Here is a 27475-nt window from a genome sequence, read left to right as displayed (position 1 = left end):
AAAGTACTCTTTGTGCTACCTTGGTGCTGTTAAATTATATTGTACAAATAGAGAAAGTAAAGTTGCCCCACATAGACTTTGCTTCCCCTTTTTTGCTCAGAAGGGAAGGATGATCTTGTGGTTGAGGCACTAGACTGATAGTCAAGAGATCTGGGTTCAGTTCCTGGCTTCCTGTGTGACCTTGGCTACATCACTGAATCTCTCTGCGCCTCAGTTCCCCATCTGTAAAATAGAGACAATGATACATCCTCAAAAGGCTAATGGATTTGAGGTGCTCAGATACCATGGCGGTAGACCACATGCTACCTATAGAAACTGAGAGGAAAATGTATTACGCTAAAACAGAATCCCTAAGGGTCTAAGAATAAGGTTTGAGAGGAGTTTTCTGTATGCAGTTCTCAGCTGATTTCGACACTTCAAATGAAACCCCTAAAAAAATGGATGTAAAAGTTAGCGGGAGAGCAGCTTGCCATCTATAGCAGAAATTTTACATTACTATGATGTATTATATTAAGAGAGCCAGATGGCACTGGCTTGCACAATTTCCTCAGTATAGTTGGCTGCTATTATACACATACACACTGGTAAATTATTGCCTTTTGGTTTTCATTGGACACCCTTTACCTAACAGCTGTGGTTTAGTTTCTATGGCTTTTAATCATCTTCTGCAGCATATCTTTGCCTAGAAAAACAATATATACAGAAGCTACAAAAGATAAGCAAAAACAGCACAGTATGGCTAATGATAAGAACTCCAACAGCGAAAATGTACAGGGTTTTATCACAATAATCCTGGGGCTGGTGGAAAGGTGGAATGAAATTTGGCAGGTAGACAGAAAACACCCAATAGTTCCCAAGTATGAACCAGATAAAGAGGAAGAGGCTGAGCATAAGATGGATGTAGTATTTGTGAGCATTCTGCCGCCATGGATATTCATCATCGTCGTCATCATCAATCACGACAGATTTGGAAAGCAATTGCCTCATCCTGGTGGAGTCATAAAGCAGAAGAGTCACCTGTATGTTGTAGAGACAAAGAAAGTGAATAAACAGAGCCACTGGCTTTAAGGGGTCAACTCTGTGAGGTGCTGAGCCCTCACCTCTTATGGACTTCAGCAAAAGCAGAGAGCACCCAGCACCTCTGAAGAACGACTCAGAATGGTCAGGACTGGCCCCTATAAAAGCATCCAGCAAAATTAAAACAATAATGTGGCACATAGGTGCCAGCTTCGTCCAGGCCCAGGGGTAGTCAACCCCCCACTTTGCCCCAGGCCCTGTCCCCATCTGCTCCCTTCCCCCAAGCTCCCACTCCACTCCACTCCACTCAACCCCAGGCCCCACCCTCACCCCCTCCCCACCCTTTCCCCCAAGTCCCCGCCCCGCCTCTTCCTACACCTGTCCTGCCCAATTCCACCTCCTTCCCTGAGCTCCCTGCTCCTCCCCCTTTCTCCCAGAGCCTCCTGCACACCGCAAAACAGCTGATCATGGTGGGTGGGAGATGCTGGGTGGGAGGGGGAGGAGTTGATCAGCAGGGGTCCCCGCCCCACCTCTTCCTACCCCTGCCCTGCCCAATTCCGCCTCCCCTTCCCTGAGCTCCCTGCTCCTCCCACTTCCTCCCAGAGCCTCCTGCACGCCACAAAACAGCTGATCATGGTGGGTGGGAGGGGGAGGAGTTGATCAGCAGGGCCGCCGGCGGATGGGAGGCGCTGGAGGAAGCTGGTGCCAGTGGGTGCTGAGCACCTGTTAATTTTTTTCTGTGGGTGCTCCAGCCTACAAAACAGAAACTGCATCACCCTAACTACACCGACATAAGCCTTATGCCTCTCACTGAGGTGGGGTTATTATGTCGGTGTAGGAGGGCACTTACATTGGTGGGAGGAAGGCTGTAGTGTAGACACTGATATACTTAAGTCAACATGAGCTGCCTTATGTCGACCTAACTATGTAGTGTAGACCAGCCCCAAGTAGAGAATTCACCACCAATTTGAGGTTTGTGCCCTGGTTCTTAACAGTCTACCCTGAGGTTGGTACTTATGCTCTTGAGCCACTGCAGGACAGCTTGGCAAGGTCCATCTATGGCTATTAGCCAAGATGGTCAGAGATGCAACCCTATGCCCTGGCTGTCTCTAAACCTCTGACTGCCAGAAGCTGGGACTAGATGACAAGGGATAAATCACTCAATATTGCCCTGTTCATTTGATCTGAAGCATCTGTCACTGGCCACTGTTGGAAGAGAGGATACTGGGCTAGATGGACCATTGGTCTCACCCAGTATGGACATTCTTATGTTCTTACGCATGAGTATAACTGAGGATGGAATTGAACCAACTGGATTTAAGCTGATATACAAGGTGCTATTGAGGGACTATGTTAAAACATGAACTATTCTAATCAAATTATTAAAATCAAGTAGGTCACCACATTACAAAATATAGGCCCAATCCTGCTTCCAATGAAGCCAAAGACAGAGCCCTGACTGACTTCAGTACGAGCAGCATTGGACCCATGTATAGGGTCATTTTTAATGAGAATTGATGACAGGCTAATCACTAATGGATAACACAATTTTATTACTAATTAAAATATTTATTAATCTCTGGTCAACAATATTAGGAGAGTGTCAAGCAATCATATCAAATTGTGGAAGTCAGCATTGTTGATGAGGGTCTCAGTTCATTACAGTGAAAAACTCCCCGTTCCGATTTAATTTTCCCAAAGGAAAACTTAGCTGTTATTAATCTAACCTTCTGATTATGCTATCGCTGCAGGAAAGTCCAGCTGAGCAATCAAATGACGGAGCATTTAACTGGTGGAATTCATGCACAGCAAATGATTTCTAACAAGCTTAAGTACTTTCTTTTCCCCATTCACTTATTTTGCTGAAGATACTGACCACAGCCCCTTGATGCGGACTATTCATTTCTCATTAGTGGGACCACATACTGAATCTATGTTGGGCAAGTGTAGGGTGTGTAGAGACCTCTTAGCAAGGGGGTTCTCTGTCTGTTCCCTCTTCATTGATCCTGGCACAAAAAAGGGGCAAGAGACATACATAAGGGGAGTGTAGCAGCATGCAATGCTACTGTTCTCAGGTAAGAGCCTGGCAGCCTTGACTTCAGGAGAGAGGCTTCCTTTGCCTGGAACATTAGTTTCTCACAGCAGGGGACTCCTACTCAATCAGATTCTCCCTGGAAAAGTGAGGGAGACTAAATGGAATAGTTAATTGGGAATATCATACCATAGTCTCTCTTTACACGACAACCATACCTGTGCCAGCAAGCAATTTTGTGACATAGTTGGGGCGTCTGCCATGGGTTTTTGTTTGCAGTGTAGAGGGTCCTACATGGTTATAGATTGTGTTACAGCATTACAGTCTCCATCATTACCTGGGATGTCATCCAGCTACCGGGACAACCCTGTCAGACAACCACACACTGGCACAAGGAGACTTGTAGAATAGCTCAGACCAGAGAAACAGCTTCACTATTTTTTTTGTTCAGTTTGTGTCTCCTCAAGAGAAGGCGCAGGGTCTGAGGAGTTGGGGGATTGTTAGAAGAGATAGAGCCTGATTCATTATTGCCCTGCACCTGGTGTAGTTATTTCCACCAGTGCAAAGTGAGTGCATGGAGTGTGTGAAATGCAACCGTTCTGATTTGGTAGTATTTTATGCCCACTTTGCATTGGTGGGAATAACTACATACAGTGCAGGGCAAGGTGAATAAGGCTCATTGACAGCTGAGTTCCTCTCCGGTCAGCCTCCAAAGCAGGGTCAGATACATTTCAGAACAGATGCTGACTCTGATTGTTACGTCCTGTTGACTAAATAAAGCTACCTGTTTTAATCTAGCTATTATTTAAGTGTTTCAGTTAATTCCTGGAGAGGCTTCAGAGCAGAATCTTCGCCTCTATGTCTAGGGAGCTCAGACCACTAGTACAGGATTTCCAACCTTACAAAGTTTTAGCATCATTTACATGCAGCATGTGATGTTACATTACTCACTTACATCTGTGCCAGCCACTGAGATTGTTACCTGGTTCACCTGTCCTCATTGATAAAAGAAATAAAATTCGGCCAACCAGAAGCCATTGTCCTCTTATGGCTCAGATGTTCTCTGATTGGCTGAGATACACAATCACTTTGTTCTCCTGAATGCACCAGCAGGGCAGTCATGGTACTGTATAGTGAGAAGTTGTTACTTTCCTGTGCTAACATTCATTTATTCATTCTAGAGCTATCATTTGATAAAACGGAAATCAAATCATTGTAGCAGAACATTTCTACAGGAGCAATGCCTCTTGCTTTGGAGATTAATGTGCCTATTCTGTGGTACAGGAAGGAATTATTATCCTGTGATAACATGGCAGTTGCCTTGACATTAGCTCTCAATTAACCATAAGAATTTAATGTAAATTCTTAAGTATCCTGTCTGAACACAGCTCACTTGAAACATACTTTGTAATGTCAAAGTCTTGGCACGTAAAACATTTTTCATATACAATGCACAGTACCTTTAAACTGCCGACAACACCACCCACCAACAGATATAAGGGAATTAGTGGTTGAAGTGGGCAGTCATCCAAAAACTTCATTCCTGAGTACCAAAAATATAATATAGTTTATTACCTTAAGTGGCCAAAATGCCAGTATATGCTTTACAGAAAAAAATAAAGATGCAGTAAGTGCAGTGTGGTGCTTACACATAAGCTTCTGGTCCAATTAACATGAAGGTCCGTGGGACAGAATTAAATGGGCTTTGCATCAGACACAACACAAATGAGGATAATGAACAAACAAAAAGGCAGGGAAGGGAAGAAATAGAACAAAGGTCACAATATCAAGATTATGGGGTTACTCATTTGAGCCAGGTGCATGTTTTTGTGGCTCTGTTCATCTTTTTTTAAGTGTATTATTAAATATAGAGCTGGTCAGAAAAATTCAATTTCAACAAACTTCGGATGGACCCTATGCTGTTTCCTGCCAGATCGTCTGTCCAGCTCCTCAGCAGCCTGTGAACCAAGACCCTCAGACCTTGGAAGCACTCCCAGGGCTCCACTGGAGTCTGGACAAAGCGTGGGAAATGTGCTGTCAGGAACAATCCTGCATGGTCAGGGAAATGGACTCTGATCAAAAGGGTCATTCCATCTCTAGCTTTGCTTTTTGGAATTTTTCATTCCTACTTGTTAAAATTTGAAAGTAGATAAATAACCAAGTGGTTGAAAAGATCTCAAATTTGTATAGGTAGGAATTATTGGCTGTTCTTCATGAATATTGATCTGCACTATTATTTGCATAGCTACAGATCTGTTAATATTAGATAAATATCTAGAAATTCTCTCTTTGACTAGGGCCAAAATGATTGGATGTACATCAATAGTTGGATCAATAGAAATCAAGTCATTGTGAGAGATCATTGGAACAGAATGTTATCAGAGAATTTGAGTCCCTTGCTTGGATAATAAATGTCTGCATTTTGCCTTGACATTTAATTTGCCTTAAAATGCCTTTGCAGATCTGTAGCTGTCGGGAACCATTATCCTGTGACAACACTGACAGTCTCTCTTAATTTCAGCAAGTCATGAAAAAAGGAATCTGTGTCTGATGTGGGAAGTTACCCCCAGCTCTAGGCTAATCGCACAGAATAAATGCCACATTTTCACTTTGAAGTTTCATACATTAAAATCTATTACTAGAAGGGGGTATTAAAAACAAAAGGTCAGATTCTAGCCCCCACTCCATTTTTGAAGGCTGGCTGCCAATGTGTAAATTATGCCATGGTGTAAATGACACCTCCCTGCGCTAGCCTGGGTCCCTGCAGCCCTGTCACATTTACCCCACCACCACTCTCCCTTGGGGGTAGGCAACAGTTTTAGGTGATGGCCAGGTCTATATAGGAGCTCAGGATAAGTTTTTAAGATATGCTGAATCAATGCATCTCCTGATTGTCTGGGACATATAGTCTTTGCAGTAGCACAGCCCAATTTTGGGCTGTGCTGATACCCAGTGGGCATAGAGCTGAGGCCAGGGGCAGCATAGACCCTTGGCTGGATCTGGTTCGTAGGTTATGGCTACACTGGAGCTGGCAGTGTAATTTCCAGCTTGGGTACACAGATCCGGGCTAGCTCTAATCAAGCTACCATGCTAAAACTAGAAGTGTAGCCATGGTGGCGCAAGAAGTGGGACGGGCCAGTTGCCCAAGCACAATCCCATCTGAGACTCTATGCACATACTCGGGGGGGAGGCTTAGCCCCTCTCACAACCATGGCTACATTTCTGTTTTTAGCGTACTAGCAGAGCTACAGTGGGCAAGTCTACCCGAGCTGAAAATCACACCTCCAGTGCAGACACACCCAGAGAGAAAGGCAATAACGTTTAATGGCACCATCATCTTAACCAGAAGAAGATCCTCACTGCTCTAACCATGCCCTTGCCTCCAATTGATTCTGTTAGCTACTGATGGCACCAAGACTCCATGACAGAGCCTTGGTGCTGGAACCTCTGGTAGCCAAAGCAGCAATCAAGTCTAAATAAACTCATAGACAAATACGGGTGTGCAGGGATAGCTAAACCTGAGAGCATATATCAGTAACTTAAAGGTAAAACAACATTACAGGAATGTGGTAATTACCCCCAAAATAATTAGTACAAACCCAGGAAACCCAGAGTTATGATGAAACTCAAAGAAATCCAGACAGCTTAAGAACAGAAATGCACAACTGGGGCATCCAAACAATGCAAACCCTGCCCTGTACTGATGCATGGCAGTTGCTCCTGGGGGTGGGATGGGACAGGGGGCTCTGTCTTGCGCTGCCCTCACCTGTGGGTACCACCCCCAAAGCTCCCATTGGCTGTGGTTCTCCATTCCCGGCCAATGGGAGCTGCGGGGGGCAGTGCCTGCAGGTGAAGACAGTGCACGGAGCCCTCTGCCTCTCCGCGCTCCCCGGGGCTGCAGGGACATGGTGCCGGCCGCTTCTGAGAGTGGTGCGGGGCCAGGACAGGCAAGGAGCCTGCCTTATCCCTGCTGCACCGCAGGGCTGGCAATCCTGCAGGCTGGATTGAAAGCACTCATGGGCCAGATCCATCCCGCGGGCTGTAGTTTGCCCTCCCCTGCAATAGCCATACAGCTACGATCAGTGCGTTTAGTATATGTTCCCAGATTAGATTAAATTGACTTTTGAAGACACATTTTCTTTCCCTTGTGGTATCACTAAAAGATTGAATTAAGGTGCCTGAATTGTGCATTTCTATAGCTGCATTCAGTACTCTGAGAGTGAGTACTGTAATTTTGGGAAGGAAATGATGCCTTGTTCATGCATAACATAGCTATTGCCCTGGCTTCATAGACCCTCACTCCTGTAGTATCTGAGCCCCTCACATTCACTACAGGGTTTTATCCTCATCACTCTCCTGTGAGGTAGGGAAGCACTATCTCTATTTTACAAATGGGGAACTGAGCTGCAGGGTAGACTAAGAAACTTGTTCATAGTCACACAGGATGTTGTGGTAGAACCAGGAACTGAATCCAGGTTTCTTATATCTCAGTCTAGTGTGCTATCCACTAGGCCATTCTTCCTACTTGAGTCCCTGCTTTAAGTGAAAACTCAACTTAACTTTAACTATGGAGCCTTGACAAGCCCCTCCAGAATAAGCTTGTTTCTTGTTATGACAGACTTTCCCCTTCTTCCGTCCTGACTCCAAAGAAGGCAGGCTGGTGAGACAATGAAGGTAGAGAATGAGGATCTTTCAGATTTGGTTTCCAGCTGACAGGGTCTGTCCCTACTTGTGGGAGACTAAATCCATATTGTACATTCAAGAAAAAAAATCAGAACAGGTCCTCATTGAACTCTCTAAGTCTGGGGATGGACCTGCAACCAATAGTCTCCTTGTTTAAAATAGACCAAGAAGCAAGAGTCTGAAAGAAGGTATTGGAGCACTCATACTTCTCAGTGTTCATAAAAGTACTTTAATTGTGAAATTATTCCTATAGTGCAACCAAACCACCGTAGGAAAGAGCAACATTCACTTTTTTGTTTGTTTAGTTTGTAGTAAGACCTGAGTCCAGCCATACCCAGCCTTCTTTATACTTAGAGGCATGTGAATTGTGTTTGAAATGAATATTTTTTCAGCTGCAGTGGATCAGAAAGAGCAGTTTACTCTTCTGGCTGTTTGGAGGTGAATTCATATATTGGACATATACCGTACAATGCCCTCTATTTTATTCACAAGCAATTCAATGACTTGCACAATGTCTTTTATTCAGGATACAAGTTCTGGGTGAAAGTGCCTTTGTACCTATTTCTTGCTATTTATTATCAGTATTAGTATTATTTTAGCACTTATTTGGTGCTTTTCATCTTCAACTCAGGTTCCAATAACTGGGCCAAATCCTGCTTAAGTCATATGAATAATCCCATTGGAGTCAACAGGATTGCCAAATGGGTAAGGTCAGAAGTATTTTGCCATTAATTAAGTTTTCTGACACTGCTGTGAGATAGATAAGAAAATTAAAAGAGCCACATTTCATACATGGAGAAATTTAGGAAAAGAGGTTAGATGGTTTGTCCAAAACTACAGAAGGAGTCGTTGTCAGAACTGGGATTAGAAGGCCAGAATTCCTGATTCCCCATATAAATGGCTGCTGTAGTCGTGCATCTGAAGCCTGGATATCACCCCAGAAGCTTACAGGGTGAAAAATAATAGTGGAAGGGATGGAGTTTATCATTATGAGTCTGACTGTCCCATTCAGTGTGCTTTTCCCACATAACTCTGCCAAGCTGCTTTGACAATGACCGGCATACCCCATGCCAGCTCAAGGAATCGCCGAAGCAGATATCAACAACCATAGCAAGCTCTGTGGTGGTTTTATGATGTAGACAAACAGATGTAGTGACAAGGATGTAGTGTATGACGTGGACAACCATATTTGGTGACATCACTAAAGTCAGGTACACTTGTCAGATTCAAAGTAATCTTTTCACAGGTGGCATTGCTATATGACTATATAGTACCACCAAGCTTCTCTCTTTAAAAGTCTTTGATAGCCAGCTTACCTGTAAAAGTCATGGACAGTGGTAAAGCAAGGAAAGCAAGAAGCCCAAAAATAAAGCATGCTGTAAAGAAACAAGAATGGTGGGTTATTCAGCTGGCAGTATTTCAAAAGATACCACATCCTGTTTAATATGTCCCCTTGCACCACGTGTGTGGACAAGGAGTGTCCATAATCCAATGCAATGAGAGCTTCATTTGGATTGAGTGGAATCAGTGATGACTGGGTTGTGGTGTAATTCATCTGCTGACACTGAATTTTACAGTGACACGTAAAGTGCTCACTACCTTGGAGCAGCCAGTGATAGCCTATTCACCATGGGCCTGGATTCCTTTCACTGAGCTCTGTGGGCTGCAGAGCAGGCACCATACCAGCACTGGTGGTGGCTTCATCATCTTCTGCAAAAGTCAAGCATTCATTTTCAAAATATTACATTTCTAGCCTTGGTAATGGTAACAAACATTTTCAACATGCATCCCAATGCAGCAGTGTCTGCCTATCTGTGCAAGACATCAGAAACAATTGCAGCAAGATAAGTGTGATCTCTCCCTATTCTTATCAATAGGGGTCAACTCTGCAGCCTAATGATGGGCATTCAGCATTGTTAAAGTGAAATTCGGCTCTGCAAAGTAACTAAAAATGTTGTTATGGAGTTCCAAGGGTTACATGTTGCTCAGGTTGCAAATAGATCCCAGTGGTGAGTAAGAGCACTAAAAGAACATAGAGGTGGCTCGAAGGATAGAAAAAGGCCATTGAGAAGAAAGGCAGTATGATGTTCCTTTGGAGGTCCAAGTTTGCCAAATTTGACCCTTGAAGTATACATTCACGAGTTGGTTTGGGACCAGCCCCACACAAAGCAAACTGTAGGGCGTAGTCCCCAGGTAGCTTTGCACAGCTCAGCCCTGCTAGTTCAAACCCGCTCCTCATGTCTCAGTGCACAGGGAGGATGGAGCCCCAGCACCTTTAGCAGCTGCGCTGGCATGCATAGGTATTATATAGCATGTCCGATTCACAGACCTCAGCGTGCTTTCCAACTGAAGGTAAGAATTATTATCGCTATCTCACAGAAGGAGAAATGGAGACACAAAGGTGTAATAACAATCAAGAGCAGTAACAGATCTGGGAACAGAATGCAGCTCTCCTGACTCCTAGTCCTGGGCTCTAACCACTGGACAATGTTACCTCCCATACACTACGTTAACTTTATTAGCTGTGTACTGAGGTCTGAGCTCTTACACTTCACTCCTTCAGCCCCAAACATAGTGTATGTAACATATCCACTAGCTGAAGGTATTTCGAGATGAAGAAAGCACTTCTGTTTCTTCATCCCCCCTCCATTTTTTTTCTGCACCATCCTCTCTTTTTTTCTCAAACACGGCCCAGTGCAGAAATTCTCCCTGTGTGTCAGGTGTCTGCAAAGAGGCCTACACTTGGCTAAGCTCTTTCAAACAGCCTTTATAGACAACCTCTCATTAAAACAATTTTGCACAGAATCTTGCACTTCACTGCATGCCAAGTTCTATACTAGGACCCTCTCACTGTTCCATTACCCAGATTATTATTCTAATGCACTGGAATGATTTTCATTAGAATTGGGTTGAACGCTAAATCGTACCCATGAACACTACTAGTTGCCTAGGTAACTCCATTGACCTAATATTCCAGAGAGAACAGTTCAAGTGTTCGGTATTGAGTTAACTGTCTGGAGTTTAAAGTAAGTAAGTAGCATGACTAGTGTAGCAGAATGTAGGTCATCTCTCCCACTGCCATTTTCCCTGCCCAGCCCTCTCCTGCACTCACCACATGGGTGCAGAATAAAGAGGACCATATGAAGAAGAATCATGATTCTTAAATGTGCAATGGATATTCTCTATGATCAGTTCCAAAGAAAAACCGCTGGACTAGACTCCAATATACTCTATAAATGGCTTGGCGGGGCACGTGTACGTGCACAACTGCACATCTGGCAGACAGGTGTTTGGTTTTGTATTTGCCTGCTTCCTATCCACTAGCCTGATTTTGGAGGAGGAAAGAGGCAGCAGGGACCACTCAGAGCTAGAGAAAAAGAAAGTTAATGAATTCTCTTCCCTAAGCAGTCACTGGGAATTTATTTCCTCATTATTGCCCCATTCAGCCTCATGCTCTGAGATCTCACATTGGAGGTGCAGATGCACCCTCTGGGGATGTTTCCAGGTTCATGTTTAACAAAGTGAGACATTCAACAATTGACTATACAATTGGCAGGGTTCTGCAGCCAGTCACAAAACTTCACTAGCAGCACAAAAGATTGTTTTCCCTTATACTTGTGGAGTTTTCCTCTAATGGCACAGATAGATACTGGCTGTTTTGTCTAGGTTGTGCTGCCCCTGGCTGGACTTAGGACAAATCAGTGGAAAGTTAGGAACCTAAATACCTTTGTGGATCTGGGCTGAGCTGCCCAGGAAAATCTTTTTTTAACTGCAGTATGCAAAGGTAGCGCAGACAGTGCCATGCTCCTAGAGCTGGGAACACCTCTGTTTTTACAACAGTTCATGGAAGTGAAATGGCAACATTTTTGTGTTGGTGTCCATATGTCCTCATACCTGGGAGAGAGAAACTCACCCTCTGGATCCGACCCCTCATAGCAAGTGGCAAGAAAAGGAAACTTGTGTTCTGGGAGCACACTCACTGGACGCCTGATTTTCCAAGGTTGGCCCAGAAGAAACTGTGTTCAGGGAACCCATACCTGGAACCTGGATAACTGGGTGGGGAGGCAGGTAGTCAAGAAAGCCCCTTACTCTGGGAATGTCTCATTGGATTGCAGGGAGGAGGAGAAGTTTGTTCCTATGTGTCTGGCCCAAAAGACAGCCCGTTAGTGGAGAGGGCCTGCTGTGTTTGGAAGTGGATGACTAGGAAGAGCTCATGCTCTGGGAGCCTGGAAGTGCAACTAGAAGGAAGCAGCTGGGTTAGGTTCTGCCCATTCTCTGAACTTTGTGTTCAACAGCAGAATCTGAACTGTGGGAGTGGATGCTGAAGTCTCAGGCTCCACAGTGACTCTGTCTGTAGGCAGAGCGTAAGGGAAGCTGGGGGAGACTAAGCCTCCCCAAACCTTTGCTAATACTCCCCAACACAGCCCCAGGGCCAGGCTGTGGCGGGGCTCAGAGCTCCTTCAGGGGGCCGGGGCTCAGGGAAGCTCAGGCTGGCATGCAGAGTGGCTCGGGCTGGCCAACTGGGCCCGGAGCTCCTCGGGCCCCAGCAGGTGAAAGTTGGGGCAGGGCCTTGAGTAGAAGGGGCAGGGTAGGGGCTAGCCTCCCCAAATGTGTGGTTCATGTGCCACCCATGACTCTGACCCTTTGTCTAGCAGAGTTACTAGTTTCTGATCTGTCTCCTGTTTGACTCTCTCCTTCTCTTCTGCCCTCTGATGATTTGAGATCTAAGCTGTTACTTTGTCCCTAGCGTTGCCATTGTACCACCGCTCTCCATCCTGCCATTCCTCCCCTCCAGCACGCTTTTGCTGTCTCTAGTTACATGCTGAGGCTTAGGCTACACAGCTGACCCCTCTCTCTCATCCTGTGAAGAAAATGGGTTGCCACGGAGTACTTACATGACACCAATTCATTCGTGGGCTCCTCAGCCTTTATTGTGTTACCATGATAGTTTCAAGAACATTTGAGGTTTCACATTATCTCAAGCCATTAGCGTTTACTTCTTTTAAAAAAAATCCAAAATACAGTGCTAAAATGACAAGCTAAATAATGGTTTGCTTCATGGTATGTGCCAGAATTTTCAAAAGTGGCTGAGGAGCACAGCCCATCCACCCACCTTTCTTAGATATCACGATGACATGCATGTAGTATAAGAACCCAGGTGGACTAGGTTATAAGCTGTCCCGTGTTTACCTGTCATGTTGCTGGCCATACTTTTACCATCACTCCTAAGTGCTGTTTGTTCAATAGTCTGCTGCCTGTTTTCATAGGAGTCTGCAGCAATCTGCTAAGAGATTGAAGGGATCCCCTTGACAGGACACCACCAACATCCAGATGAATTCCATAATTACCTAAGTGTTTTGCTATAGCACTATGAACTCATCAAATGTAACTGTGGAAAGTGGCAATGTAATGGGGCTTGGGTGCACAATATGTAGATACCTGTATTAATATTTTATTGCTTCCCAGTAATTAAAACAATTCTCCAGAGCAAGGTTAGGGATTTAGAATGAAGATCTGAGATTGTTGGGTGGGAGTTGGTGTAAGAGTGTGTGTATGATGTATGCGAGGCCGGGTCTACACTACAAAGTCAAGTTAACATAAGCCACCTTGCGTTGACCTAGCTGTACATATGTCTACACTTAAATTTGTCTCCCATCGTTGTAAACTCCTCATTACACTCATATCGTAATGCCACCTCCCCATTTGGCATTAAGCCATGGTTAACGTACAGAGGTCGATGCCACACAAATGTAGACACTGAGTTACTTGTGTTGACCCTAATAGTCCTCCAGCAGCTGTCCCACAGTTCCCCACACTGACCGCTCGGGTCACAATTGTGAACTTCACTGCCCCTTAACAGCCACACAATTTTTTGAAATGCCTTTTCTTGATTGTCCATCTTGGTGACCACACCCAGCAGCTCTTCCCTGTTGTGTGCAACTTCCCAGCTAACCATGCCCGTTACACATGCCAGACGCACTCCGGCTTGGAGAAGACAGGAGATATTGGCTCTCCGGTGCCTGTGGAGAGAGGAGGCTGTGCAAACACAGCTATGGACCAGCCCTAGAAATGTGGACATCTATGAGAAGACTGCATTGAGGTGGCAGGGTAAGGTGTAGGACTGGAATCAGCAGCAGTGCCAAGTGAAAGCAAAGGAACTGTGGCAGGCATACTAGTGAGGCCAACAATCAATCCAGTGTTAAGCCACAGACCTGCTGCTTTTACAAAGAGCTGCATGCCAGACTTGGTAGAGACACGCCCTCACAACCACCACCACTCTGGATACCTTTGAGGAGCCGAAGTCACAGGCCCCTGCCATGAACAGGGAGGAGGAGGAGGATGGGGGACATGCAGCCAGGGGTTTCCAGCTATGCCACAAGGCAGGACCATTTCAGACTCCACTGCAGTCCAGACAGTCCTAGCGGTTGAGCACAGGCGAGCCTAAGGCAGGGGAAGGAACCTTGGGCATGTGTGTAAATTTATTTCCCATTACAATGATGGCTCCCCCAACTCAGCAGGACGCAGCCCTCGACTTTTCATTAAGTTACTCCTACTAGACCAGGTGGCAGTACAACAAAGGGAGGTAGCGTTGTTATCTGCTTCACTTCCTCTGAAAAGTTAGGCCAGAGAGCCATGCAGAGCAGTTTGTTTAGGTACACAGAGATCCTCCTGAGAAATCTTGATGAAACTTTCATGGAAGTACTCTGCAATCCTCTCCTGAAGATTTCTAGGGATGGCAGCCTTATTTCTTCCTCTGAGGTAGGACACTTTCCCATGCCAGTCAGCGATAACTTCAGCTGGCTCCATTTCAGTACCCAGGCTAGCAGCATACGGGCCAGAGTGGCTTTGGGATGCCAGCAGCAGCTGTGCTCTCTGTGCCTATGAAGGTGATATCTCCCTCCTGAGGGTAACAATCACCACTGCCTGCGGAAAATGGTGCCAGTAGTCAGTGCCAAGCACTCCGAGGCAGAAGCATCAATAAACATGTCTAGTAAAAAGCTTTAGGGGGAGCAAGGGAAGGGAGTTCTGAATCTTAACTTTCACTTTCCACAGCGGTACCTCTATGTATTTTATCTGTAGCTGCTGCCTGCTGCTTTTTCAGCCTTGAGGGGTTCCCCCTCCACCCCCACAGAACACCTGAGCCAGATAAGGAGGAGAAAGAAGAGGACTCCAGATGACATGTTCCACAAGATCCTGCAAGCCAGTGCTGCATCAGACTGTGAGCAGAGGGCCTGAAGGATAAACACTGCAGACTGTATGGAGAAGGAAAGACCAAAGAAGAAAAAGGCCCAGGAAGAAAAAGAGAGGGAGATGCACTAGGACATAGTGAGGCTTCTCTGACAGCAAACACAGATGTTAGAGACTCTTATGAACCTACAGGTTCAGCAAACATGGGCTCACCTCCCTTTGCAGTACTCCAGTATAGCATCTCCATGCCCCCCCCCACCCCACACACACACGTACACCCCCCCCTCAACATTGCACATGGCATCAGGGTCTGCATCCCTACCCCTACCACTCCACACCAGGGGACAGTAAGGACAACCACCACATCACATACACTGACCTGTAAGAGCCACAGTTAATGTATGTGTAGCTAAAATAGACTTGACTGTTCCTTCCTCTTCTTTAATTTCTGTTCCATAAATGTATTATGTATTTGCTTTTAACTGGGAACTGGGAGGTTAGGACCTGGGGGCAGAGAGAGAAGCCCCCGGGAGCTGGGGGGGCATAGAGGGCAGCTGGGACTAGGGGACACAGGGATGAGCCCCTTGGGAGCTTGGGGACTGGGAGCTGGGGGGGCATGGAGAGGGATTTGGACCTGGGGGGCACAGGGAGGGCCCCCCCAGGAAGCTGGAGGGCTGGGACCTGAAGGCATGGGGGGCCCCCTGGGAGCTAGGGTGCAGGGTCAGGACTCCCCCAGACTTACTGGTCTCTTTGCCCTGCAGTTTTAGATCCCTTCCCACCCCCTACTTCCCCACACCTGGAAAAGGCCAGCAACTTCCAGCTCCCATTGGCCAGCTGAGAAGCCATGCTCACCTTCCATTGGGTGGCATCGCTATCATTCAGGCTACCCCTGGAATGAGGAATGGCAGGGCTGGGACAGTCCCAGAGGGTGGCAGGGAAGAGCGTCCCAGCTTGCAGAGTGCAGAGGTGGAACTAGGAGCCAGGTTGGGAAACCAGGTTGGGCAGAGGGAAGGGGACTGCCACTCTGGAGCAGGGAGGCAGGCGCTGTTAAGCTCTTCTGATAGCCCTTGTGTCTGGCTGTTCAAACTCAGCAGACAGCTGTTCTGCCTCCACCCTGGCATCCACTTTTCCCCCTTTGCTTCATAGATATTTTACAGGACACAGCAGGCAGCTATAACCATTGGGATATTTTTCTCACCAAGATCCAATCTTGTCAGTAAACAATGCGGGCATCCCTTCAATCTACCAAAAGCGCATTCAACTGTCATTCTGCATCTGCGGAGCCAGTATTTGAATCTTTCCTTGGTGCTGTTGCGGTGGCCAGTGTACGGCTTCATGAGCCAGGGGAGTAAGGGGTAGGCTGGGTCCCCCAGGATCACTATTGGCATTTCAACATCACCAGTAGTAATCCACAGTTGGGAAAGGAAGTCCTTGCTTGTAGATTTTTTAATAGTCCTGTGTTTTTAATGATGTGAGCGTCATGCACCTTCCCTGACCAGCCAACACTGACAGCAGTGAAACGTCTTCAGTGATCCACCAGTGCTTGCATAACCACAGGACAATAGCCGTTTCTCCTGCTGTATTCTGGGGCAAGATGGCCTGGTGCCAAAATAGGGATGTGTGCGCTCTCTATCACTCCGCCACAGTTTGGGAAACCCATTGCTGCAAATCCATCCACTATGTTCTGCACATTACTGAGAGTCGCAGTCCTGCATAGCAGGAGATGATTAATGGCCCTGCTCACTTGTATGACAATGACAGTGGATTTTCCAACTCCAAAATGATTCCGCACTGACCGGTAGCAATCTGGCGTTGCAAGTTTCCGCAAGAGTGTGATCGCTATTCACTTCTTCACTGTCAGTGCTCCCTCTCATTCTGGTGTCCCTGCTTGGGGGCTGGGGAGAGCTCTGCACACCGATCCAGGAATGTGACCTTGCACACTCAAAAGTTCTGCAGCCACTGTTTGTCGTCCCAAACCTGCATTACAATTTGATTCGACCAGTCAGTGCTAGTGTCTTGGGCCCAGAAGCTGTGCTCCACCATTTGTAGCTGCTCTGTGAACACCACCACCAACCTTGAATTGGTTCAGGCTATGTCCCACAGCAATCTGCCCTCCAGGAAATCAGTGGGTTCCTTGAGACTCTTCTTGCAGCTCTGCAAAGACTGGAAGATCGTGCATGCTGTGCTTGGGACACTCATGACAATAGTGCAGAGCAGTGCTGGCTCTATGCTTCTGTCAGAGATTGTGGATCGCAACCAGTCCTGCGTGGGTTTGTGGGATTTTCAAAATAGGCATGAAAATGATGGGATAGAGATGGCATTATGGGGAGGAGAAGATTGCATGATGGGAATTTCAGCCATCAGTCCCAGATACCCCAGCACTACTCATTCTTGCCCCACCATGCATTGCCAAAACTTCCCAAAACACAGTGTGCTGGATGGTGGCACACTGGGATACTACTTACCCACGGTGCACCACACAGTGCATCTAAACAAGCACTCCTGGTGAGCACTCAAAGTGCTGATGGAAGAACTAAAGCGATATACTAACTGCAGCAGCTGTATGCCAAAGTCATTTGCATCAGCAAAAGTTTGTAGTGTAGACATGCACTAAGTAAGAGACATAAGAGAATGGCTGAGGGGATTTAATCTCTAGGTTACCAGTCTGTAATATGCTTGACAGACAGGGAGACTTGGACACAGGATCAGAAAGCAAGTCAGTGGCTTAGCTGGGAATAAAATGCAGGTCTCCTGATTCCCAGCGTACTAACCATGCTGTTCATTTACAAAATATAATTAATGAGTTACCCTCGCAGTGGAGAGAGAGGTATTTATTATGCTCATTTCCTGGATGAGGAAAACAGGTGCACAGAAAAGTGAAGGGACTTGGTCAAAGGTTGCACAGGAACCCTGGTAGAGCTAGGAACAGAACAGAGATTTCCTAACTCCCGGGTCTGTGTTTTAAATATACAATCATCCTTCCTCTTGAGCTCCTATCCTCTGATGGCCGTGACCCAATTCACTGCCCACTGCTGACTGTTCTAGTGGTGTATGTTTAATGAGTAAGTGGTCTCAGTACAGATGCTAAGTGGACATATATCCACACCACAAAAAACATCAGCACAACTGTCACTGTGTTGGGCACCTGAGAATACAGCATGCAGTTCTGGGCATTTTAATAATAGAAAAAGGTCAATTAATCAGATGGAATTCAAAGGAGGATGGCAAGGAAACTTGAAGGGAGTACGTTATGAGGAACAGAATTTGATCCCGTTAGCTTGGCTAAGCAATGACCAAATGAGACACGATAAGTCTCTGAAGGGCGCAAGTTATGAGGAACAGAATTTGATCCCGTTAGCTTGGCTAAGCAATGACCAAATGAGATACGATAAGTCTCTGAAGGGCACAAACACCCAAGAGGAAGACTGGCTATTTGGGGTGGTCCTAGAGGTATAAATACAGTACGAGAAATGGGATTAGGGTGACCACACAGCCCATTGTGGCTGAGACAGCCCTGTTTTTAAGCTCCGTCCCGACTTCTTTTTTTTTAAAAAAAAAAAAAGCAAAAATGAACATTTGTCCCGTTTGCTCTTCCCAACTGATCAGTTGTCAAGAGCAAACAAACATATGCCCAATTTACGAAAAAAGTCTGGTGCACCTCCCGGGGTTGGGGCAGAGGAACTTCGGGGGGGAGCAGCGATGTGAGGTGCCAGGCAGCGGGTCTTAGGGGTCAGCCCCCGGTGGCATGGGGCTCAGCCCCAGCCGGTGCGGATCTCAGAGGTGGAGGGTCAGGGGGTCAGCCCCAGCCCAGGGTGGCATGGAGCTCGGGGGTGGGGGGTCAGCCCCAGGCGTGGGCTGTATGGGGCACTGAGCTCGGGATGTGTGTGTCAGCCCTAGGTTGACCAGACAGCAAATGTGAAAAAATCGGGATGGGGGGGGGATGGTAATAGGAGCCTATATAAGAAAGAGACCCAAAAACTGGGACTGTCCTTATAAAATTGGGACATCTGGTCACCCAAGTCAGCCCCATTCCCAGCCAGCGGGGGTTCGGGGATTAGGCCCAGCCATTGGTGGCATAGGCATGGAGCTCGGGGGGGGGGGTGTGGCTCTGGTGAGCCCTGTGGGGGGTGGCAGTTCAGGCTTAGGCGAGCCCCAGGTGTCCCGTTTTTACTTTAGGAAATATGGTCACCCTAAATGGGATGAAATTGAGCAAAGGAAAGGTTATGTTGGAGATCAAGAAAAACATCCTTATAGTGAGATCTACTAGTGGAATAGTCTTGCAGGGGAAGTTGAGAAGTTCCATCCTTTGAGCACTTGAAAAGTGGAGTAGAAAAACCATCCTAGGATATCCTGCAAGGAGCAGTCCTGCACTGGAAGGAATGTGGATTCATAAATCGAATAGGTCTTTTCCACCTGTAAACTTACATAACGCTATGATAATATGTAACAGCACAATCATTTTACAGTGTAAAAGGAATCGGTTTGATAAGGTTCCAATCCTGCAAATATGTGATTTTACATACATAAGTAGTCACAACAGGTGAAATTCACCTCTGTGCAGAGAGACAGCATGAAGCCTAGGCATTGGGGGGGGGGGAAGGATAGCTCAGTGGTTTGAGCATTGGCCCACTAAACCCAGGGTTGTAAATTCAATCCTTGAGGGGGCCATTTCAGGATCTGGGGCAAAAATTGGGGATTGGTCCTGCTTTGAGCAGGGGGTTGGACTAGATGACCTCCTGAGGTCCCACCCAACCCTCATATTCTATGATTTATTTTGAATGCATATGTGGGACTTAAGTGGCAGTTAGGCTTTATACTGGGGTATGCATATGTGAGAATTTAATTCGTTGTACATAATTTGTGTTAGTGTTTACAGGCTTGGGCCCTAAAATCATTCACATATTTTCCACATAATTCTGCAGGCTATCTAAATATGCCAGGTGACACGAGCTGGGACCACCTCTGAACATACATGCTCAGATCCTATGGTGAGGAGTGTCTCATAAATATGCTAGATGAGATTAGAGTCATAGATTCCAAAGCCAGAAAGGACCCCTGTGATCATCTACTCTGACCTGCTGTATGTCACAGGCCATAGAACTTCCCCCAAATTAGATTGTGCCATGAACAGTGCACCGGTACTTTCTGAAATGATGCTCTTTTCCCTGGAGGCTCTGGTTCTCCCTGTCTCTTGATTTTAAGCCTCTCTAAATTAAGTTTATTGTTCATCAAAAGATCCCTTAAAAAAAATGGACTCAAAAGCAGGATGACAGGAATATCCTTTCAAACAGCTTAATGACAAGTCCAGGACTGATGAACTGGCTGCATGTCTGGGACACAAGCTGATCTTCCTTGGTGAGTCTAGGATAAAAGTACCGACACTCGTTCTAAACCTCGGTGTTATTGTCAGTTGGCTAGGTTCTGACAAAGAGTAAATGAAATCCACAGCTGGGCCTCTCACCCTTCCTGGCAACCCTGCCATCCCAATGGAAGAACAAAACTCAGAAGCCTGCTTTCTGCCCTTTAAATTTTTTTTTTAAGTATGGATTTTTCCACAGCCCAATTTCCTAGCTCCTCATGCTCCTCTTCTCCCTTCCTGAAGACATTAATTGTCCTTTATTTTCTGTGGAGAAGTAAAGCAAGGGTTCACTAAACCAAAACAAGGGGACATTTGCTTCTACTTTGTTAGTATTGATGAAGATGGAAGGGCAAGTGTTTGATTAACCTTCTTTTTTTCCTGGTTGAGCTCAAGAATGGACTGTCACCCAGGAAAGAACAGTGAAAGGACCACTGAGGGGACTGAAGATTTTAACTGCCCATATGGTAGCAATGGGGATTTCTTAATTAAGTGTAAATTATAACAGTTAGGTAATTGACTATTGGAACACTTTACCAAGGATCATAGCAGATTCTCCATCACTGACCCTTTTAAAATGAAGATTGGATGTTTTTCTAAAAGATATGTTGTAGGAATTATTTTGGTGAAGTTCTATGGTATATATTATATAAGAGATCAGGCTAGATGGTCACAGTGGACCCTTCTGGCCTTGGAATCTATGACTATGAATATGATGTGTATCAGTTTGTCCTGACATTAAACACATCTCTCTGCAATGCAATAATAAAAGCATCTTCTTTACATTAAGAGTGCAGGTGAGGTAAGGAGTCATCCCTGAACTAGAACCTGATTAAGCCTCCTGCTGGGATGAGTCATTCCTATGCTAGGCTCCAGCCAAGCCAGGAGCTGGTCTTGTGACTCTCCGGGCAGGCATATAAGCCTCATAGGGGAAAACAGCAGCTGAGTCTGTTCAAAGTCGTTTCATGGCTCAGAACAATCATTTGCCTGACAGTGGTGACAAACTGCACAGGCCTCAGCCTGCCCCACCCTAGCAACCCAGGACCTACTTTTGCCTTGTTCCAGACCTGTTCTTGACTTCAGATTCAGCCTGTCCCTTGGCTTCAACCAGTAGGCCTGACCATCCTCGCTTCAGTGTCTGACAGTGCAACTCTAATACTGGACAGCCAGTTTCCATTTAGCTATAAAAGGTTGTTTGTTCTATAGTAATAGCCCCTTAATTGCTAAAAATCACAATATGATTGATGCTTATATATCTTATATCTGAACAGGATTTTAGCAGTAACCGCATGAAGAACTACAGTATATCATCCATTTGCTTTGCAATACAACTGAAATTGAAAATTAGCTCTAATTCCTTTTGGCCACTTAACTACAGTTCGCCTTGATGCTCTGAGCCTAATGCATTGTACCAAAAAAAAAAAAAAAGGAATTTCAGATGCTGTGCTGGTATGCTAACCCTTTAAAGATCATTAAATCATTAGGTTTATATCTGGCATCAGAACTGGCCTCTTCATGAATGCTTTCTGAAAAATAATTTAAAGGGCAATGAGAAATGTGAAGTTGAGATTAATTAGCATTTGGGTTTTAATTAATGGAAAAATCCATTTTGGAGGCATCAGTCACACAGCTGACCCATAGTTAAGACTGGGTTGAGGTTTGCACTTAAATATAAAGAAAAGCCACATCTTAGAAGAGTAAAGATGGAGGAAGTCTGACAACTCAACTCAACTGCAGTGCCAGAATGCAATGGGCCCGATTCTGAGCTGCTTTACACTGGGGTAACTATACTGACTTCTGTGGTGTTACTCCTGACTCAAGCCAGCATGTGTGAGATTAGAATCAAACCTATTTTTTAATTTTAAAAAGGATAACTTATTCCATCAGTCACCCCTGAAGCCCTGGTAGCACTATAACACCAGCAGAAAATAGTAACGTTTTGATTGTTTGTGGTCGGAACAGAAGTCTGACAATACACTGCCTCTGCCCTTTGAGTCCTGAAATCCAGAGAGGGGTAAAAATAATGGCCAAGATTCTCTGCTGTGCATGGTTTCCGCAGGGGGCAACAGAGGTGGAGAGCTGTCAGGTTGCTGAAGCATCTTGTTTCTTGATGCAGTTCTGAACCAGCCACTGCCCTGGTGGAGTTTAGAGCAGTTTGGGGGCTTCTCTAAACTGTGCCAGATGTTCATAGCTCCCAAGCAGCCACTTGTGAGGAGAGTGTCCAGAGCACTCTGCACTGGCTTTGCTTATTTCATTACTTCTTATGCTCTTTATTGGTGGGGGTGACATAGAAGCTCTGTGAGAGCTGGGGACTGTTCCCCACCAAGTGAATCCTCAGCCAGTCAGTGTGGATGGGTCTCTGCTTTCTAGTCCCTTTGTGTCACTGAAGCAATGCAAAGAAGAGATGAGAACAGAGAATCTGACTCAGCAATGGTGCCTACAGTTCTATTTCCTCAGAGTGGGATCTTGTCAGATTTTACAACCTAGGTCAAGTCTGGCCTGGCCCTTACTTAGATGGCAGCCCTCTGTAACTTGGTGGGGTTTTTCACCTAGGCAGTTGGTATCTCCTCAGGGGAGGAGTTAAAATTCAGTGTGGGCTCTTGCTAGAGTAGCAGTAGAATCATAGATTATCAGGGTTGGAAGGGACCTCAGGAGGTCATCTAGTCCAACCCCCTGCTCAAAGCAGGACTGATCCCCAACTAAATCATCCCACCAGTGTCGAATAGAGGGGAACGATCACATCCCTTCATCTGCTGGCAGTGCCCCTACTTATACATCCCAAAATGCCATTGGCCTTCTTGGCAACAAGGGCACACTGTTGACTCATATCCAGCTTCTCATCCACTGTAACCCCTAGGTCCTTTTCTGCAGAACTGCTGCCGAGTCATTCGGTCCCTGGTCTGTAGCGATGCATTGGATTCTTCTGTCCTAAGTGCAGGATTCTGCACTTGTCCTTGTTGAACTTCAGATTTCTTTTGGCCCAATACTCTAATTTGTCTAGGTCCCTCTGTATCCTATCCCTACCCTTCAGCGTATTTACCTCTCCTCCCAGTTTAGTGTCATCTGCAAACTTGCTGAGGGTGCAATCCACACCATCCTCCAGATCATTTATGAAGATATTGAACAAAACCGGCCCCAGGACTGACCCTTGGGGTACTCCACTTGATACCAGCTACCAACTAGACATGGAGCCATTGATCACTACCCATTGAGCCTGACAATCTAGTCAGCTTTCTACCCACCTTATAGTGCATTCATCCAGCCCATACTTCTTTAACTTGCTGGCAAGAATACTGTGGGAGACTGTCAAAAGCTTTGCTAAAGTCAAGGAACAACACGTCCACTGCTTTCCCTTCATCCACCGAGCCAGTTATCTTGTCATAGAAGGCAATTAGATTAGTCAGGCATGACTTGCCCTTGGTGAATCCATGCTGACTGTTCCTGACCACTTTCCTCTCCTCTACGTGCTTCAGAATTGATTCCTTGAGGACCTGCTCCATGATTTTTCCAGGGACTGAGGTGAGGCTGACTGGCTTGTAGTTCCCAGGATCCTCTTCCTTCCCTTTTTTTAAAGATGGGCACTACATTAGCCTTTTTCCAGTTGTCCAGGACCTCCTCCCCCCCCGGATCGTCATGAGTTTTCAGAGATAATGGCCAATGGCTCTGCAATCACATCTGCCAACTCCTTTAGCACTCTTGGATGCAATGCATCTGGCCCCATGGACTTGTGCACATCCAGCTTTTCTAAATAGTCCCAAACCACTTTTCTCCACAGAGGGCTGGTCACCTCCTCCCCATGCTGTGCTGCCCAGTGCTGTAGTCTGGGAGCTGACCTTGTTTGTGAAGACAGAGGCAAAAAAGCATTGAGTACATTAGCTTTTTCCACATCCTCTGTCACTAGGTTGCCTCCCTCATTCAGTAAGGGGCCCACACTTTCCTTGACTTTCTTCTTGTTGCTAACATACCTGAAGAAACCCTTCTTGTTACTCTTAACATCTCTTGCTAGCTGCAACTCCAGGTGTTATTTGGCCTTCCTGATTTCACTCCTGCATGCCTGAGCAATATTTTTATACTCATCCCTGGTCATTTGTCCAGTCTTCCACTTCTTGTAAGCTTCTTTTGTGTTTAAGATCAGCAAGGATTTCACTGTTAAGCCAAGCCAGTTGCCTGCCATATTTACTTTTCTACACATTGGGATGGTTTGTCCCCGTAACCTCAATAAGGATTCTTTAAAATACAGCCAGCTCTCCTGGACTCCTTTCCCCCTCATGTTATTCTCCCAGGGGATCTTGCCCATAAGCTTCCTGAGGGAGTCAAAGTCTGCTTTTCTGAAGTCCAGGGTCTGTATTCTGCTGCTTTCCTTTCTTCCTTGTGTTAGGATCCTGAACTTGACCATCTCATGGTCACTGCCTCCCAGGTTCCCATCCACTTTTGCTTCCCCTACTAATTCTTCCCGGTTTGTGAGCAGAAGGTCAGGAAGAACTCTGCCCCTAGTTGGTTCCTCCAGTACTTTGGGGAAGGGGTAGAAAGAGGTGAGGCAGGGCCTCATGGAAGGGGTGGAGTAGGGGGTGGGGTCAGGGGCAGCAATGTGAGGTGTCAGTGATGCAGCCCTCGGGCCAATGCCCTAGTCCTCATGTGGCCCTTGTGGTCATTTGAGTTTGAGACCCCTGGTTTAAAGTAAAGGCACTAGGAATTTGGAGCACAGCACACAGAGACATAGCAGAAGCCAGGTTAAGGATTTGGTTTTCCTGTTGGCCACCCCCATGCCATGAGTTGGGTCTTATGCTGTGAGGAAAAAATTTCTCATAAAATGTACAAGTGCAACCTTATTTACCCTGTGATCACCCTCTTACCATGGCTTTTGACAGGGCTTGTCCACCACTTGTCGCTAGCACAGAACACAGTGGCATGTCTGCTCACAGGACTCAGGAGCAGCCAAGATCACATTATACCCCCCTCCATATTCTTTATCTTTACCTTGACACTCTGTAAAATGGCAGAATGATTTTTAAGATGGCCTGGGCCTATGCAATTAAAGGCTTTAAAACCTACAGGGCTATACTGGAGAAATCCTCCATTTGTGTTAGTAAAATCACCATAGGGCCTAGGAGCCCCAGACATGGATCAGAACCACATTGTGCCAGGTGTGGCTCAAACATGGAGCAAACAGATGGTCCCTTTCCCAAAAAGCTTACGATTTAAGTGAGACTTGTCCTGGCAGGTGTTTGAGTCTAATATAATGTGATTTTTTGGGAGTCTGGTCATTGTACTTTGGATCAAAAGCTGGTTGTGATTTTGCTATGGGGAAGTCACAGGGTAGGAGATTCATTCCCACAAGATGTCGACCTGGACTATTTTTTATAGGTGTTCTCCATTGTAAATCTACAGCAAATCATGCGTAGGACCCCATTTGAAAAGAATTACATTAGATATGGCTCTTCAGTGCAGTACATTGTAAAGTGTTAAGGTGATTTCGATTTCCATGCAAGCACCACTGCAGGGGAGTGCTTTATACATACAACTGTTAGAACGTCTGTCAGTCAATCTGTCTCTCTAAAACAGACACAAACAACAATACTTCAGCCCGGGAAGAAAAGTACTGCATCCAATGGAAATTGTAGGGGGAAATTAGTTAGGCAGAATGTATTTATAATATGTAATTTGACCAGGACACTAGAGTTCATATGCCTTGTGTGGCCATGGGTTCTTCCATACCCAGACCTCAGTTTTACAATCACATCTGGAGTACCAATGTGCCTCTTAACACCATGCTGGTATGTTGGTTTAGTGTTGACTCAGAAGGCAGAATCAGAAGTTTGACATTCTCCCATCTATGTAAGGACCAGGACCACCTGTGTTTAGGACCCAATCTCACAGCATGCTGAGTCCCTCCTGTGAGGTGCTAATTGATTTAGGTAGGAGTTGTCATTACTCTGCACCAGGCAGGAGTAGACCATTTGGGCTTGATCCTATGCCCAGAGCCTCCATTGACTTATCTGGGTTTTGGGTCAGGCCCTTAGTTTGTCAGTTCTGGTGAGATCATAGCAGAAGGTGGTACGGCTGCCTAAACTCTCATGCCCTTAACTTGTAATGAACTTGGTATTAGCCCATTTTTCTAACTGTAGTAACCACAGGGCTGTTCAAGTAATAGAAGGTGATTATTTCTACAGCTGTGACTTACCGTTGCTAGCAATTTTAGATATGCACCGGTGACAAGCTTTCTCCAGGCCAGCAGCCATTGGTGATCACTGTCTGGTGTAAATCTAGAGATATAGAAATAAGGGTATTACAATAAAAACAACTTATTAATGAACTAGAAACGATGGGTCAGATTCACTGCTTTGCTTTAGCAGCTTTGCACCTACCCCAGCCACCCAAAGCAGCCGCACACCCAGATTGCTGGAGCAGAACCAAGTAGCCAGAGCATACTAGCAAATCTAACCCCACTACAAACCGAATGTTAAAGGCTTGATTCACCTCACATTACACTGGTGTAAATCAGGAATAATGCCACTGAAATCAACTGTGTGACATGGGTGTAAGAGGAGACTATAGAAAAAGAGTAGCATGCATGGCAAAAATGGGGAGTGATGTGGGGGGTGCACAACTGGGTGTGTCTGAAAAAGAGGAATTCAGTGCCATCCACAGAATGCAAACACGGCACTTTGCTAACTGCTCCCCTTTGGCCTTGCTGCTGCTATTAGTCAGGAGCATTCTGGCAGCCAGACAGCAGAGCTTTCGTTAATGCAGGATCAGCTCCCCCTGCGCTTCCAGTCTTGCTCGTGTCTTTATACTCTGTACTACGCTCCCTGTCTGCACTGTGCAGGATCAAGGCCACCATTAAGACAGTGATTTTTAAAAGAGTAAAATTGGTGTCCATAATAAATAAAAGGGGATACATTTAAAAAGTCATTTGCCAGCAATTTTTACACAGTTGTATCTGTGTTACCACCCTTCCTCCACTCTCAGAGGACGCTACTGTTTTATCTCAGAAAATGCTGTGTGGTACCTGTTGGCAAAAGCTGACTCTTCATTTGGCCACAATAAGATGGCTAGTCAGAAGTGACCCGATTCTGGGGGAGTTCACTCCATCCCCTCTCCCCTCACACTCAGCATGCCACTAAACCATCCTGGCTCAAAGATACTTCTGAAGAAATATTGTGCTTTTGGACTGCAACAATGGACAGGTTTTTAAATGA

The 27475-nt window shown here is 45.9% G+C and overlaps 1 protein-coding gene across 2 annotated transcripts; it reads right to left on the bottom strand.

The window, feature by feature from the left end:
* Window positions 1-654: 654 nt before the first annotated feature.
* TMEM272 (transmembrane protein 272) lies at window positions 655-26535 on the bottom strand. Of its 2 annotated transcripts, XM_073323139.1 has the most exons (4): window positions 26458-26535; window positions 9049-9108; window positions 4510-4592; window positions 655-1017 (listed from the first exon to the last, which is right to left on the bottom strand). In XM_073323139.1, the coding sequence occupies exons 1-4, from the start codon at window positions 26513-26515 to the stop codon at window positions 655-657; spliced, it is 564 nt and encodes a 187-aa protein (XP_073179240.1). In that variant the 5' UTR covers window positions 26516-26535. The 2 variants fall into 2 exon arrangements, with proteins under 2 accessions (XP_073179240.1, XP_073179329.1); XM_073323228.1 differs by lacking the exons at window positions 9049-9108; window positions 26458-26535 and adding an exon at window positions 7610-7649.
* Window positions 26536-27475: the final 940 nt, after the last annotated feature.

The sequence above is a fragment of the Lepidochelys kempii genome, chromosome 1 (assembly GCF_965140265.1).
Source record: "Lepidochelys kempii isolate rLepKem1 chromosome 1, rLepKem1.hap2, whole genome shotgun sequence".
Classification (NCBI taxonomy): Eukaryota; Metazoa; Chordata; order Testudines; family Cheloniidae; genus Lepidochelys; species Lepidochelys kempii.
Note: the sequence above shows the minus strand (reverse complement) of the source record. Positions and strands in the feature narration are given on the sequence as shown.